Raw genomic sequence first — 17,933 nt, 5'->3', positions numbered from 1 at the left:
TTATAAAAGTCTATATACCTAATAAAATGTTTTAGACTATATACAAGTATTTTTAGTTTATAAATAAGTAAATGACAAAATAAAACAGACACACAGAGTTGGAAACTTCATGTCTGTTTTCATTGCCTAATATAGCAACTAGATAGAATATTAGCAGTGAGATAATTTGAACAATACAACAACCATGTAAAGCAGTGTCCTCAAATACACGTGCACATTCACCAGAGCGAATTAGGCCAAAAACCAAATCTTAGTGCAGAATAGACTATGTTCCTTGGCAATGGCAAAAGGAAAAAAAAACCATTAACAACACAGTGATTTATTGGAGCAGGGGTGGGCGCAGAGCCTAGCATATTGGAATTATTTCAGTCTGACAAAAGATGTATTTTATAAGCCCCAGTTAGCCTTATATTTAATGGTGAAATGTTGTGTGTTTTCCTCCCAATTGTGAACTGCAAATACATATCCTCTTTCTATTTTGCTTAGCTTTGTGCTAGAAGCTCCAAATAACTGTCTGAGAGGAGAAAACTAAATGAACGGTGTAAATGTGGGGCAGAAGGCGGTGATCTGCACTTGTAGGTTACGTGATGCTTTGGAGAGAAAATCCTAAAATAATCTACAATATGAACGTCAACAATTGTCCATTGAGTGTAGCAAGGTCCTGGCGCCCAGAGCCCCTTTGTGGTCCAAGTTTACCATTCAGCTTGCAGGGCTTCTCTCTTCCATCCTTAGCTTCTCTACTTCTTGATGATGGTTCCTCTACAAAGCCTTGATTTAGAAACGTCTTCCTCCTTAGCGGCATTGTTCAAATGTGTGGTCATGGGACTGGATCTAACTATGGGGGGTTGGATGGCAGACACACTGGCCATCAAGGTGGACACTGCCTAGCTTGCTAATGGGCTGAGCAGCTCTTGAGTGTCTGACTTAATATGTTCGTCCTTGGCTCTTTCTCTTCTCTGTGTGCCACAGCCTAGACAGGTGCTCACTCATGAAAGAACTCTTCCTAACCCATAATGACGTCTACTGCTGATGTGTCCTTGTGTCTCACTGCAGAGACAGTCTGTAGTTGATCTGTACGTGTGGACTACATGATGATCTAGAAAGTAAAGCCTAAGAATAATCTACAAAACACAAGTCAACAATTATTCATTGATCTTAGCAAGGCCAGGGTGCTCAGAGTCCCTGCATGGCTTACTTGTACCTGTTAAGTTTGCAGTTATTACACTCTGTTGCAAGGGACTAGGTGGCCTCTGTCTCTGAGAGTTGCTAAGTCACTGAAGAGACAAACAAGCCCAAGAGAACATTATCAGTTTCTCTAGCAACTAATACAAAAGCCCATCTTTTGTCTGATGGAGGTTCTTGGGGTTATCAACACAACTTTAAAAGCCTTTAAATTAAAAGAAAGCCAATAGCTGTGGAGCTCATGCTGTGCATGAGAGAATCATTCATGGAGGGTAAGGTGATTGACTGGGGTTTGCGGACTGGAAGGGTGTGACCTATGTACTCCATGCTCTTTCCTCTAGTTATTCCATCAGAGAGAGAGAGAGAGAGAGAGAGAGAGAGAGAGAGACAGAGAAAGAAGAAGAAGAAGAAGAGGAAGAAGAGGAAGAAGAGGAAAGGAGAGAGAGAGAGAGAGAGAGAGAGAGAGAGAGAGAGAGAGAGAGAAATAGATGGTAGATAGACAGACAGACAGACAGGTAGGTGATATATAAAACCAGCAGCAACAATGAAGCACGTAACAGTTGAGTCTAGACTCAAAAGACAAGAATTTGCCAGCCACAATATATCCTAGTTAGATCCAAGAACATAGTCCCAGGTGGACATCATATTACAGTAAATTTTATCTTTCCTAAGATGCCTATTATGAAGACAGAAGCATATTCAGCATTTTAAAGTTCTCTGCTTCAAGTTTGTCTTTGTTTTTTGAGTCATAGTTTCACTACATAGCCCTAGCTGGCCTGCCACTGTGTAGACCATATAGCCTTGAACATGTGCAAATCTAACAATACAGGCATTTATCATCATATGCATCCCATAGTAATCTCTTCATGAATATTCTCATTATTTTAAATAATAGTGCATTGTTTGATTCTTGCCTCCTGAGTGCATGTATTTGTATTTAAGGAAATAAGTTGGAATTACATATGAGAAAAATACTTAAAGGATCAGTTGTTAAACATTAGAACAAATTATTGGAGCTATCCACCAGTTCTTTCTATCTGGAATTTTTTTTTGGAAGTCTGCTGGAAGTGGTGGTGAGAATTGAACCCAGGGCCTGACACATACTGGGCAAGTGATCCGTCACTGAAATATATTCCCAGTCCAAAGTTCTAGGGATTTTTAAATTAAAAAAAGCCTATCACACGTATTAGACACTTAATATTTATAGAATGACCTAATAAATAGAAAAATGACAGATTAAAATCCCTGGTAGACCTTTCTATATTTGTGGATCTCTGTTAAAATTTAACAACAGGCCTTTCTGGAATTTTATCCAAAAATGTTCTGCTTGAACTTTCAAATATTCTAACAAATGCTATCCTTTAGGCAACATGTGTCTATATAAATGCCCAGTGTAGAGAAATGCATAGACACAAACAGTGAGGGACCGAGCCAGGCATGGCGGCACACACCTGTAATCCCAGAACTCTGGGAGTTAGAGGCAAGTAGATGCCTGTGAGGCCAGCCTGGTCTGCAAAGCCAGGGCAACACAGAGAAAGCCTGTAGTGAAAAACAAACAAAACCAAAAAACATGAGAGAAAGGGTTTGAGGGAGATGAGAGCAGAAGAGGAGACAGCAGAGGGGAAGCAAGAGGGTGGGAAACAAAGGGAGGGAAGTGGTGGAGAAAAAAGAAGGGAGGGGGAAGGAAGGGAAGGAGGGCAGAGAGGGCAGGACCGAGGAGAAACATTGGAAAGGTTGTGTTTTCCCCCAAGCCACTCACATTTCCCAACAACAAGAAAACAAAAACGCACAAAGTTAATGAAGGAAATGCCCTGCTAGAGTGAGTGGTCGTGCCTCTGAGCTCGGCTCTCTTAGGGCAGATGCCAAGGTCACAGCAGCTGCTGCCACAGCCCACACTGGAGAGTCTCCGTTCTGTTCAGTGGCACCAGCACCATTTGAAAGACCCATTCTTAGAATAGCTGTTGGCTGACAGAGCCTTGGAAAATTACCCATTTATTAATGAGATAGCAACCAAGGATTAGCTTGCCAAAATTGCTAGGAATGCGTTGAAAATGGGCATCAAGAATGTTCAGAAATAATTGCTTTGATTTTCATAAAAATAGCATATTTTTTGTTCACCAGTGCTAAACATTAAAAATTCAACTAGCATGAAACATGTTAGGAAAATGTGTGTTGCTGATGGTGGCTACACTATGACATTTCAGCTAATTTTCATGTGTGCTTCACAGGGACATCTCTTTTAGGTATACAGGCCAGCGGTGGCAGAAATATTTCTTCTTAGTAGGACAGCTAACTGTCCATGGTTCCCGTGGTGCTCTGCTGAGGATCCTGAGCTGCACTGTGAGGGCTGCAATCACTAAGTGACAGTGATTCTCTGGCCTTCCACAGACGTAAAGGCTCTGAGGAGCCAGTCCCTCCTGTGCACACAGCAGAGCTAAAGATTTGAATTCCCATCCTGTGCTCCAAAAACAAATCAGTCTCACCCTATGTTCTAACAAATGATGTTGTGTGTGTGTGTGTGTGTGTGTGTGTGTGTGTGTGTGTGCATATGTGTGTGTGTATCTGTTTGTATGTGTATGAGTGTGTATATGTGTGTGCATGTGTGGCTGTTCCTGAACCCGAACAAAAGAAGAATTCATGAGCCCCACTCCTCAGCATGGGGTTTGACCTCTGCTTCGAGTGACAAGAACTTAGGTATGGCAATGAGAGGTCAGCCCAGGAGCTCAGGGAAGACACAGCGTCACTGAATGTAGAGCCATCGCTATGACCAAGTATAAAAGCAAAAGGCAAATGCTTTGTCGTGTTTTAGGATGTGAGACCTTATTGTTTATAGTTTGGGTGTTGTCTGTGGAGAAACTGTTTCCTATCCCTTCTATGACTCTGCCATGTTCCTGTTCTTCCCCAAGTGTACATAAATTGTTTTTGCTGCATTAGAGGGAACAGTTATCTAGAGCACCCTGTCCCTTCCACAGCTGGTCATAAGCCAAGTAAGTCAAGTCTCTGTGTAGAGTGCGTCATTAATGGTTTTAAAATATAATCATCAATGTTGACTTATGAAAAATACTTATCTGTGTTCTAAGGTGCCGGGCTTCATTCAATAGAAGCAGCTAGGGCACCTTAGGGTGCCAACATGTAGGAATTTAATAAAGAGACAATTAAAAGTATTGTTTGATTGAGGTATATATCAGATTGACAGCAAGAAAGTAATGCATACTTATGAGGCGATTTTTCCCAGATATCTTCTTCCACCATCACTTTATTTAGATATCTAGTGTATTCACTTTAGTTATTCATCAGTATTTACTAATATCTTACTATTATGACCTAACAGTTGGGGCTCTAGGAAGGCAGTAGAAGGAGAGCAACAGTGCAGGAGGCAGACAGGGGAGATTAATAGAACATTCTGGAAAGCCGGCAAGCCTGGGCCGCCCCTGCTATGGAGAGTTCCAACACAGCACAATGAGAAACAGTCATTATATGTTTCATTTTCGTCGTCAGCCGAGAGCTGCAGGCAAACGGTAGCAGCATCAGGCAGTCAGCCTGAATCGCACCTACTGGCCAAAGGGCCTTCCAGGCATGGTGGTTCATGAGTGGGTCCTACCTGCTGGGGTGGCTGAGGCAAGATGGCTGCGGGCCTGGGGAAGCTTAGGCTATGCCACGAGACCTTGTCTCAAAACACGGCAATGGATACAGAGAAGCAGGACTGTCACACTGAAGGAGAGAGAAAGCCAGGGCGGAGATCAGCTCTTTCTGCCTCTGTGGGCTAAGCCTCACCTTCCTGGGTCACAGTGGCCAGGTTAGGGACTACTTGATACTGAGGCAAGTGACACATAACCTATCAGACCAAAGACAAAAGAAAATACTATTAAGAAATGATACAAGAATTGAATGCCAGTGTCAGGTGATGCTGCTATTGCCATAGAAATTTTCCTCAGCAGATTTGGCAGTAGCACTTAGCCAGTTGGACATTTATTTGTATGACTCGTTGGTTAAGGTTTGTCTCCTCTACCTGATTAACCTCCATCAGACTCAGGACATATTTGACTGTGCTTATTTGTAATCAAAGCAGAATCTTTCCAAGAGGTACAGAAGCTACAAGGGAGCGAGTGGACAAATGACCAGGAACTTCCTCTAGTCACTCCATCCTAGCCAACATGGGGTCTTACTTATCTCTGTTGCATCCACCATTTTGGTGGTTGTGTGGTTTCCATTGAATTTTCTGAATTACAAAGATTTCATGAAGCCCTTTGTTGTTGCTTTATGTTGAGATATTTCCCAATGGGTAGCCGACACTTTTCTTTTCTAACCATAAGAGTCAGATTAACTTAAGATAAACTCACCCATGTATTTGCGTGTGTTACACACACAGTATGATGGTGGGTTTTCACAGTGGCTTTGCTCATTTTGTCTGTATATTGCTCACTGAATTTCAGGCATGATTTTGGTATCCTTAAAAAAAAACTGTTAAGATTAAGAGACTACATTGAATTTATGTAATCATTTTGGGAAGACTTGACATATTTTATGATCTACATGTTTGCAGCTATGTCATGATGTGTCTAATTTTATTTAAATCTTTGATGTCTGCCAAGATCAGTGTAGTATTCTTTTAAATTACATTTTACTTATTCCATGTGCATGTATGCATGTGTGCCACAGTGCACACATGGAGGCCAGAGGACAAGAGTCTCCTTCTGCCATGTTGACTCCCAAGGATCAAACTCAAACTCAGGTCCTTAGGCTTGGCAGCACCAGGGGCCTTTGTGCACTGAGCCATCTCAGCCATCCCAGGATGGTATCTTGCACCACCCTTCACCTGGGTAATACCATGACCTTGTTGCAGCTGATCTTAACTGATGTGGGTGATGCATGTTCCATGTTGATTCCTGGCCCTGTAGTCGATTGAAAACTGTTGGAAACGATCTCCAAGTTAAAAGACGATGAAGTACTGGGGAGAAGGCTCCCTGGGTAATAGTTATTGCTATACGAGATGAGGACTGAGTTCGGATGCCCCGTACCCACTTAAAAATTGGACATGGATGTTCACCACCAGCACTGGGAGGGAAGCTGAGACAAGAGGATCCACTGGGGTTTGCTGGCCACTATCTTAGCTGAAAAGTAGCAAAGGGTTCAATGAGAGACCCTGCCTGAAAAGGAATAAGGCAGGAAGTGACAAAGGGGGACACCCAGCATCCTCCTGGCCTCTGTACCATATCCTATATGTACAACACACATATGTGCACATGCACATTCACACATGTACACACATGTGTGCTCATGCATGCTCTCTCTCTGTCTCTGTCTCTGTGTCTCTGTCTCTCTCTGTGTGTCTCTCTGTCCCTGTCTCTGTCTCTGTCTCTGTCTCTTTCTCTCTGTCTCTCTCTGTCTCTCTCTGTCTCAAATTACATGCTGAAGAGATGACATAAGGACCAAGGGTATTTGCTTCTCTTACACAGGACATTTCCTTTTAACATGCCCAAACCCACATTCAGAGATAAACATACTTATCTTAAAATAACTTATAAATAAAATAAATCTTTTTTTAGAAAGACAGTAAAATTCAGCTAGCTACCCACCAGCATCCCTTTCACAGCGGCCTGGCTCCATGGAGCACCACAAAGGTGTTCATTCAATGAGTGTTTATTGTGTGAATGAAGCCACTTGGTAGAATGGGGAGGCGAACAGAAGCACATCCTTGGGGAGAGGCCCCCGCCCCGCCCCGCCCCCGGTCCTCTGTTTAGTCATCAGCACCCGGGACAGGCAGTGCTCAGGGCAGAGTACTGGATGTTCCAGCCTTAAAGCCATTTGTCACCAGAGTGCAGATGTTTGCAGGTTTGGGGTTAACTTGGGTTGTGTGGCTTCCCTGCCTGTTCCATCTTTTAGCTTATGTGACTCGGTGTTTTTATTTCAATGCTAATCATCCTGTCACTTTAGTGTTTTGCTTCCTGGTTTCTGGCCGTGTAGCTGGTCCAGTTTAGGAGTGTAAGCTCTCCTAATATAGTGTCATAAAGAACAGGGTACAGAGTGAGGCTGTCAGGCAGGAACAGGGTACTAAAAATGAATTCCCTTTGAGCCTGATGTCATGAGAGTATTCTTGCTCATACAAACGCTGATGCCTTTGAACAGAATTAAGGGCTTAAATGGATAGAGAGAGACTAACTTATCCATGTGACACAGTGGAGAGGACTCACTGACTTAATTCAAGGAGAGAGACAGTATCAACCACCTCAAATATCACTCCGTGTAGACAAAGGTGGGGCCTCTGATTTCGTTGCCATGTGTTTCTGCATCCAGCTGCTCAGTCAACCGGCTCGTATTCCCTGAGAGTGAGGGTGAGCCAAGGACAGTATGGCTCCTTCTGTCTGCTGATTCTGTCCTCCCGTCTCTGTCTCAAGTCAACTTCGTGAGCGCTTCCTAAGGGTTTCGTGTCTTCTGAAATCCAGATGCTATCAGAGACTCTGAGGTTCCCTTTGGGGTTCTTAGTGTCACTAAGCAGAGAAGTCAGGCGTGGGCTCAAAGAGATGCCTAAGCACCACTTTAGTAGCTGTTGGGAAGATGTAATACAGATTCCATGACAATCCCAGCAGTGACTGGGAAGGTAATCGAGCGAGAGTCGCCTCTTTTAGGTTTGGGACAGAAACACACAGCTTGTAAGACAGGGAAACTCCCTAGAATGACAGTGTCAACCAAGCTGAGCCCAAGGCGTGCGTGCCACCCGAGGCGTGCGTGCATGCCACCTGGTGTCAGGTCTGCTGTTGTCCTCACCCACGCCTGTTTGCCTTTGAGGGTGTCCAATCTTCCTTTGCAAATGGTTTTCTTTCACATAGTCATGTCTGTTTTTTTATTTTTGTTTTTGTTTTTTAAGTTTTAGGAGAAAAGCACAGCAAGCTAAATATTTTTTTTTCTCTTTAAAATGGAGTGCTGTAGGAGATCATGAGGTCCAGGCAAGTGAAGCACTAGGCATAGCCAGGCCGCCAGCAGCTGGGGTCGTGGTACTGACTACCTTGGCCTCTGTCCTGGTCTCACCTCTTTATGCTTTAATTTTTTTTATTTTGTTTTGAATTCACAGTCATGAGCTTTTCTGTTTGTACTGAGGACAGCAGAGTAATCACAGTCATAAAATTAAGTAATTTTGCAATTTCACATCAAAGCCATTCATTTTTCTTCACAGTGACCTTCCATTAATGAGAAGAAATTTCATATATATCACTCCATTTCTTGATAAGTCTAAAACAACTATTTTAAAACTCTACTAGTTAAATACTAACTTAACAAACTCAATTCAAAGTGTAAAAGATGAATTTGAGGTTGTCTCTAGTATCTAGAAACCAATCAAAAGACAAAAATGAATTATGTAAAATTGCTTATGACCTCACTGTGTTACACAGAGGGAGGCTTCTGCATTACACTTGGACCAAGATACAGAACATAGAAGCATCAAACAGCTGATTTGCATAGGTGTACAGTTGATTTACATAGGTGTACAGTTGATTTACATAGGTGTACAGTTGATTTACACAGGTGCACAGTTGATTTACATAGGTGTACAGTTGATTTACATAGGTGTACAGCTGATTTGCATAGGTGTACAGCTGATTTGCATAGGTGTACAGTTGATTTACGTAGGTGCGCAGTTGATTTACATAAGTGTACAGTTGATTTGCTTAGGTGTACAGTTGATTTGCATAGGTGTACAGCTGATTTGCATAGGTGTACAGTGCCAGAGTTTTAAACTACATAATGTTTTTACTTGTATCCAATACAACCTCATAGTTCAAGGTTCAAGGATGTTTTCTCCCCCCCTCATTTTAATATGTAGTGTTATCAAAACAAACAGTGTAGTTTAATTTGTTTGTCAATAACTGCCCTCTTACTGTGAGGTGATGGTGTGTCATGTTTTTAATTCCAGCACTCAAGAGACAGAGGCAAATGGATCTCTGAGCTCAAGGCCAGCATAGGCTACAGAGGAAGTTCCAGGATAGCCAAGGCTACACAGAGAAATCATGTATCAAAAACCCCAAAAGAAACTTACCTTCTTCCTTACATAATTTATTTAAAGTAATTTTAAATGTGTCCTTTATTATGCCTTACAAGGATGAATGTTACATATTATAAGTACAAACTTTATAGTACTGTATTTGAGAAAATAAAGTTTTAGCTTTAAGTAATGTCCTGATTATATGCCACTTCTAAATGTTTAAAGTTATTCAAAAGCAGTTTAAATTTAGGTAACTTATCTGTGTATGTTTACGGTATGTGTGTGTACATGTTTTGTATGTGTGCATGTGGAGGTGCTGTGCATGCACATGAGTGCATGTGTATGTGGAAGCCGAGGTCTGCGTTATCAGGAGTCTTCTTTGGTTCTCCCCAGCTCTTTGTTTTTGAGGCAGAATCTCTCACTGGCCCTGGCCTTGCTGACTCAGCTGGGCTGACTGGCTAGCGAGCTCCTCCATCAGTGTCTTCTCAACACCAACATTACAGATACCTGTTCAGTGCCTGGTTCTACACATGGGCTCTGTGGATGTGGACTCAGGTCCTCACGCTTGCACGGAAAGCACTTTACTGACCAAGCTGCCATCTCAGCCACATGTGTTTTTAATTTTTATTTCTTTCTTTTGTTTTTAAAGGGGGATACTAAATGACATTATTTAAGAAAATGTGTTCAGGACTGAAGTTTGTCAAAGGACAAACACCTGCCAAGGGACAAATTCTAGATCAGTGGTTCTCAACCTGTGGGTTGTGACCCCTGAAAGGGTGTCAAGTGAACTTTTCACCAGGGTCACATTTCAGGTACCCTGCGTATCGGATATTTACATTACAACTTACAACAGTAGCAAAGTTACAGTTGTGAAGTAACAATGAAGTAACAACTTTATGGTTGGGGTCGTCACAGGTGAGGAACTGTATTAAAGGGTCACAGCATCAGGAAGGTTAAGAACCCTGATTTAGATGGAAGCCAAGGACAATGTCAAGGCTGGGGCACTGCAGGGGGGGTGGTGAAGGGCCTTCAAGGACAAACCAGTAGGTGTGGTGCTCCATGGGATGGGCTGGAGTCTAATAAGAGTGTCTGTTAAAGCTTCTAATTCCGAGATTTAAGAAAGGAGCACTGCTACCAGAAGAAGGAAGGGAAGGGGGAGGGGAAGGGAGGGGAAGGGGGAGGGGGAAGGGAAGAGGGAGACAGGGAGATAGGGAGAGAGAGGAGTGAAAGAGTTTCACTGTGACATGATTCAGGTAGAAAGGTGCTAATATCAGTTTTGACCTGGCAGAGTCACAAGTAACATTAAGACTTCTGAAAAGAACTGTCACAAAGACACTTGAAAACACAGGACCGAGGGCTGTTGAAAGTCAGTAGAGAAAGTGTATTTGGAATCAATCCAGGGTGCAGATGAAAGCCAAACAGGAAAGCCACTGGAAAGCAAGCCCAGAGAGGGGAAAATATGATTGAAGACTTGGAAAACAACCTACTTGGGGTTGAAGAGGAAAAACTATTACAGAGGGGGAAACAACAGAATAAGAAAGTCATGTCAAAGGAGACCTAGAATCACACAGAGCCAGCAAGCATGGCTAAGATGTCCTGAGTTTGTTCTGCATCCTTCCTTCTACTCTGTCTTCAGGATAACACAGGGACGTTGTTCACACGAGGACACAAATGCTTGGGGGTTCGGCTTCTTGCCCTCTGCTCAGCTGTTGGTCATAACACAATACTTCTGGCCTCCCAAGTCAAGTTTCTTTTTCTTCCTTAAAAATTTTATGTTGTCTGTGTGTGCTTGTGTGCATATGTGCATATGTGCATATGTGCGTGTCTGCTTGTGTGCATATGTGCTTGCATGCATGTGTGCTTGTGTGCATTTATGTGTATATGAGTGTGTGCATGAATGCACTCGTGTGTGTGTGTGTGTGTGTGTGTGTGTGTGTGTGTGTGCTTCAGTGCCATAGCATGTGTGAGGAGATCAGAGAACAGTTCTGTTGGAGGTGCTTTGTCTCATGTGGGTTCCAGGGGTCAAATTTAGATTGTTGGCCTTGGTGGTAAATGTCGTTACTCACAGAGCCATCTCACAGGACACAGAAGCAATTGTTTCTTTTCCATTAGAGGCTGTTCCTTTAAGCTGCTGTGCCTTTAGCCTCTTCCCAGGCTCACCAGTAAATTCATTCACTTCCTGGTCAACTTACCTTTTAAATACACCAGTTCTCAGTTACAAAAAAACTATGTTTCCCAAGCTGTTGCCAGATAACTCCTTGGTATTTCACGGAAGGCTCTGGACTGTCTGATCTGGGTGACAGTGAAAGGAACAGAAGTCACAGGTCAAACAGACCCAAATTCAACTTTGACCTTAGTGACTGTGTGAACTCATGTGAGCTCTGGAATCTCGAAGCGAGGTCTAAGCAGAGCTGATGTTTATCGTCTTGAAGAATGCTGTGAAGTTAGTAATATCATAAGGAAATAGCCCAGCATAAGGCCTTTAGCACACAGTAGGCAACTCTAAATTACCGCAGCTAGTGCTGGTGGGGGAGCATGGGTCTGCTGAGACAGCTCTGGCCCAGTGATCATCTCTCCTCTAAAATCAGGTTATGTATGCTCTAGCAAAGTTCAACCTGAAAATTTATGTCATCTTAGGCAGAAAATATGCTTTCTGAAGTACAAAGGGCTGCCACATACTGCCACATGGAGTGGGCTGTCATTTACAGGGACTTCAACAAGACTAGGTAGTCCTGGTCTTGGGTAGATAGAAGCTTGAGAAATAACACTGGAAAAGACAGAATGAGCCAGGGATATGGCCCCCATAACATAACCATCGAAGAGCCATGTCCCTGTCCATGCATGCGTTGCTGAGCATCACAAACACCTGTCTATGTCCACTTCCCACAGATCTGCACCCCTGACCTGGTGGTGTTCCTGGCTTGTGCCAACCAGAGGCTCAAGGAGAGATTACAGAAGCGTGCGGAGCAACAGGGGCGCCCTGATGACAATCTGAAAGCCACCCAGCGGAGACTAGTAAACTTCAAGCAGAATGCTGCCTCACTGGTGAAATACTTCCAGGAGAAAGGGCTCATCGTTACTGTAAGTTGGCCTCACTGGGCATAACTGCACAAGAGTGACCGTTCAGACCTCTAACCAGCCATGGTCTTACTTAGAAATTCTCTTGAGTTTAGGAAGTGGCTTTGGGGATGATGTGCAGTATCAACCATCTCCCTTAATTTAGCCATAATGATTGTTTAAAAGCTTTCATTTTAGTTTGATTTTTATCAGAGGGTGAGTTAATTTTGTCTATAGTTCCATCCCAGTCTAAATTGCTTTGAAAGAAGAGTCTGGGTAGTTTTAAGCAATGTTTGCCCATTTCTCTGTTTACTAAAACCTCGCAATGTCAGCAATTGGTGTGGTGTGGGAGGACATTTGGTTTTTTAGTTGGACTTTGTTGTGTGCTATATGAGGTAATGGATCCTGACTCCACTATAATAATGTTTCCGGATGTTTGGCTTGTTAAACGAGAGCTAGTATTAAAATGGGTCCGTCTTTCTGCTTCTTTACTGCAGTGCAGTGTGTGCACACATGTGTCAATACAAACATTTTCCTCCATAGTTGGTCCTATGGTCACTGATATTCAGTGTTCCAATGAGGGATGATACTGGGTCTTCAGACCCCTCAGGTTTGAATGTGCACCTGCAGTGTGAAGACCAGCCTGATTAACAATTTCCCACATCTGATTCCAATATTGAGTCACAGCAAAGACAGAGGTCACGGGACACAAAAAAATTCCCTCATGCCACAAAGGCCACAGCAGCTCCCGGCAGCTGCAGTAAGGTAGGCAGCATCAGACCTCTTTTCCCTACCCTTTGCCACTTTGCTCAGACTTAGAGTTCTTGCCTAGGGGCTGGCGGACTCCACTGTGGATCTGCTGAGAAGGATGCAGACCCTTCCTGCTTTTCAGTTTTTCCACAAATGAAGCACAGGCCTCCCGTGACTTGATGATGCCTGGGGCAAATCATCTCTTGCTTGGACTAAGATGCCCTTAGCTGTGGCTAAAAGAGTAATCTCTTGGCAGTCTTCAAGTTGTGATTTGTGCTTTGAGTCAGAATTGTAAATCTTGTCTGGAGATGACTTCCCATGCCAGAAGTCTTTTTTTTTTTTTTTTTTTTTTTTTTTTTTTTTTTTTTTTTTTGGCTTAAAATGGACACTGAGTTCTAGGAAAGATCTGAGAACATTGGGATGGGTATTCTGTGTGTGTGTGTGTATGTGTGTGTGTGTGTGTGTGTGTGTGTGTGTATTGCTTCTCACCAACTACCAGTACTGATTTTTCCTTGTACCATGAAAAAAAAAAAAAGAAGACTAAATCATTTGCAGACTGAATCCCAACTGCAAGAAGCAAAGCCAGGGTTTTAATTAATATGTACAAGGCTTAGGTACTGCCAGCGTGCCGCGATGACTCCCTGCCTCGGCAGCTCCTCACAAGCTGAGCAGATTTCCCAGATGAATGCAGAGTGAGGAGCGTTAATTTACTAATATTTTGCATGGAGGTGAAATGTCATTGCTTGTAATTGAAAGAGTCAGTAACAATAGGGCTGGCAGCTGTGACCTCACTGCTGCAGTCAAATGAGTTCTAAGATAAATGCCTCTAATTACTGGGAGAAAACTTGCCTTGCAAAGGCACCTTTTGGAAACCAAGGAACACAGGATGAGTTCCCCAGAGTATAATTTGAAAGAAACAGCCTGACAAAGTCATAAATACTATTTCCTGCGACATGTGTCCTCATTCAGTGCTGAGTTCACAGGTGTCCTATGACCGCCACATTCATGCCATGGTATACATGTATACACAGACACAGACACACACACACACACACACACACACACACACACACACACACACACACAAACATATACACACACACAAACATATACACACACACATACACACACACACACACACAAACATATACACACACATACACACACACAGAGAATAAAATATAATTTTAAAGGGTTTTATTTTTTTTAATATGTGACAACCGGTGACTCTGTACAGTCTTCTTTAGTCGGTGAAGCAATCACACAGCCATTTTTCCTGTGGGCATTTTATAGGAGGAGATAAGAGAATACAAGAATTTGAAATGAGAAGTCATCTGTGGTTGTAAAATGTATGAAGAAGTCTCTTAATTTATATCAAAATTTATCAGTTGGATTTCCTCTGGTAATGAACACATAGGCTGAGAAATATTAAAATCAGGATTATTTCTTGTTCACCAACACTAGCTTTTCTAAGAAGATGGACAAGTTATTATAGCAAGACTCTACATTCCCTCATTTCTGTAATTATCTCATGAGTGGGAGTAATAAGGAGAAAAAGAGCTAGCTATTCTTGGCATTCTTTGGAGTGAATTTATTTATTTATTTATTTGTTTGTTTGTTTTTGAGACAAGGTCTCATGTACCCCAGGCTGAACTCAGACTTGCTATACAGCTAAAGATGTCCATGAATTTCTGATCCTCCTGCCTCCACCTCCCTCGTGCTGGTATTATAGGCGTGTACCACCATGCTCTCCTGAGTATACAGTGTAGGCTGTGGAACCCAAGGCCTGTGGAATGCAGGGAAAGCACTCTCCCAATTGAGCTACATCCTCACTCCTGAAAGAAAGATACTTTCAACATGTACAGCTCCTACTCTCTCTCTCTCTCTCTCTCTCTCTCTCTCTCTCTCTCACACACACACACACACACACACACACACACGCACTTTAGAAATGATTCCGCAAATAAAGTCTTTAAATAAACATTTGACTTCTGAGAAAAATAAAAAAGAAAGCCCCTAACCTCTGCCTGCCTTTTCTCACTTCTCGGTGGCTTTGAGAACATTCCATGGCCATGCATCACATGGAGGACACATCCATGTCAAAGCCACACTACTTGTTAAGTAAGGGTGTGTCTGGGTGGTAGAGCATTTAGCTCACATGGGAGGTGTGATACAGAGTACAACAAAATACCTCCCCTGATGCACTGGCACTCACCCTGAACCCGGAAAGCTCCACTGGCACTGCGCTTTACATCCCCCCTTTTCAGTCAGGCGAGCTCTGTACTGCACATTTCCCATTTACCACTGAGACTCTGATTCCCATCCCTCCAGATACTGCTACCCTGAGAAAAGCAAACAGGGAGAGTAACCAAATTTAGACTGAGACAATGAGTAATTATGTTTTAATTAACTTTGAGTTTCATGGGAACCAGCACTAACATTCAAAATGCAAGCACACTGATGTGGTTTGAACGCTAAATGTGCCCCCATAGGCTCATCCATTTGAACATGTGTTCCCTCCATGGTGCTACTGTTTGGGAAGGTTAGTGAACCTTTAAGACATGGGGTCTTCCTGGAGAAAGTATGTCACTGGGGCCAGGCCTTGAGCTTTTATAGCCTAGTTCCACTTTCTCTCTCTCCTTCATGGCTGCCAGGTCAGCCTCCTGATCACACAGCCATCCTTCCCTGCCATACTGGACTGAACCCCCTCTGGAACTGAAAGCCAAAATATGCCCTCCTCCCCTCCCTTGAGAGGGAATTCTATCACAACAGAAAAGAAAAACTAATATTCTTATCCAAAAGCTGTCAGCACAAAGCCTCTGGTGGACAGCAGCATCTCCACTGGAGATGCTGTAACTGAGATGAAAACCGAGTGCTTATGAAGAAATAAAGCTAAGCAGCATACATCTACACACCATTAGGAGACTCAGCAGCTGCCTCATCTCAGCCAAGGCAAAGAAAACGCTCGCCAGAACCTTCCCCAAACAAACCAGTTCTCCCAAAATTACCAGGAGGAAGTTTTTGTCATGCTTCTCAGTAGGTGGACGTTGATGGATTTGCAACATGTAAGACGGTGAGCAGTGTTTCTTTTTCAGTACCATGGCTTATTTTCTCCTGTTTAAGTATCACTGTCATGTAACCAAAGAGCGCCTTCTCGTTCCTATTTGTCGATTTGGTAGCTGAGAGATGTATCTCAGTGGACTTTTAATGGTGGGTCACCCAGGCTGTGGAGGGAGTGTGACGGGATGTTGAAGAGCGGCCGCTGTGCTGGTTCATCTCTACTGTGAACATGCCTGGGTTTAGACTCACTGAGGAGATACAGCTCTGGGCACATCTGTGAGCATGTTTCCAGAAACGTTTAACTAAGGAGGGAAGACCCATCCGGCATGTGGTGTTATCGTTCTATGGGCTGGGGTCCTGGGAAGAATGAAAGAGGAAAAGGAGCCAGCTGAGCGTCAGAATTCTAAGTCCTGCTTCCTGGTTGCTCCACTGTGAGGGGTCACAGCCACCTACTCCTGCACCAGGGCTTTGCCACCAGAATGCTTGAGACCTCTCAAGCCATAAGCCAAAATAAAGTGCTTTCTGTTATGTATTTCTTCATTGCAACAAGAAATACATCTTTTTAAACTGTATTTCAGCCAGGTATGCTATGCACACCTGTAATCCCAGCACTCAGTAGGCAGAGGCAGGTGGATCACTGTGAGCTTGAGGCCAGCCTGGTCTAGGATAGCCAGGGCTACATAGAGAAACCCTGTCTCAAAAAGCAAAACAAAACAAGCAAACAAAAAATAAATAAAAACCCTGTACATCAGATGCTCAAAACATTTTTAAATTAATAAATGGTTCTTTCTGGCATGAAATGTAGTAATACTAGAACCTCAAAATCAAGAGGCCAGAAGTAACATGAAAATATACTTATTTTTTTAACACAATAAACACAAGATTCTAAGGATATTGCTGTCTGGACAATGAGAATTTGTCAAAGCCTACAGGGTGTGTGTGGGTGAGTGTCAGTCTGGTTAGAGAGTGCTACCTCAGGGAAGTACTTCTGTTCCTTCAAGGGGCCACACCTGTGTGTTGCTCGGGGTTATCCTTTCCATTGACAAAATTACACAGTCTTCATAAAAATGACATTAAAAGAGCCAGAACATAACTGAAGCGTGAATCTGATTACTTTCCTGAATTGTTAATATTGTGCAAGCCAAAAGGTAAAGTATCATTTAGTTTCATTTTTTTGCTCCTTTACATTAAAAAGTAAAACAAAAGCACCAGACATTGTGCTATTTGGTCACAATGTTGCACTGGACAGTGAAGCCATTTATGCACAATGCTGCACCGGACAATTAAGCCATTTGGTCACAATGTTGCGTTACACACAGCAAAGCAAAAGCCCCAGTCCTGGGGTGTAAATTATGGCTGCTCCTAAACAGCATCAAAACGAGGAAAGCAAGCAGAGACTGTTTTTATAGTCCTGGCATTCTGTCTCCGCAAGCAGCATGTGTGCTGAAGCTCACACATCATCAGCCATCTTCACACTCCACAGGCCAAGAGCAAGCCAAGTGACTCAGTGAACCGGTTTCCTCTCAACGCTAGACACTGGAGTTGGAAGTCGATGGCACCCTATTGCTAGTTCCCAGTGAGAAGGTTCTTGCATTGAGTTCAGTATTCTCAGTGTGTTGGGTTGCACAGGTGATGTAAGGTGGGCTTTAAGAATGAACACTTTTCTGCTGATTTTATTGGTACAGACATTAGAAAAATCTAATCCAAAAGCCCTGCTGATGTTTTTTCAGTTACCTTAAATACAAAAGAAGGCCTTAGTATGATAATTATGAAGCAAATGATTTGGTACAATTAAGATAATATTCAAGGGGCTGGAGAGATGACTCCACAGCTAAGAGTGCTTACTGTCACGTGGGGTAGCTGACAAATGTCTGTAAGTCCAGCTCCAGGGGACACAGTGTCTTCT

General features: G+C 43.0%; 1 protein-coding gene across 1 annotated transcript in view; it reads left to right on the top strand.

The window, feature by feature from the left end:
• Positions 1 to 17,933, top strand: part of AK5 (adenylate kinase 5) — a 200,115-nt gene that overhangs the window by 30,120 nt on the left and 152,062 nt on the right. Inside the window, exon 6 of the mRNA XM_084757305.1 lies at positions 12,050 to 12,241. Coding sequence (XP_084613431.1) covers positions 12,050 to 12,241 — 192 coding nt within the window. The remainder of the gene's footprint in view (positions 1 to 12,049; positions 12,242 to 17,933) is intronic.

The sequence above is a fragment of the Acomys minous genome (genome assembly GCF_964271855.1).
Source record: "Acomys minous genome assembly, chromosome: 14".
NCBI classification, from domain to species: Eukaryota; Metazoa; Chordata; class Mammalia; order Rodentia; family Muridae; genus Acomys; species Acomys minous.
Note: the sequence above shows the minus strand (reverse complement) of the source record. Positions and strands in the feature narration are given on the sequence as shown.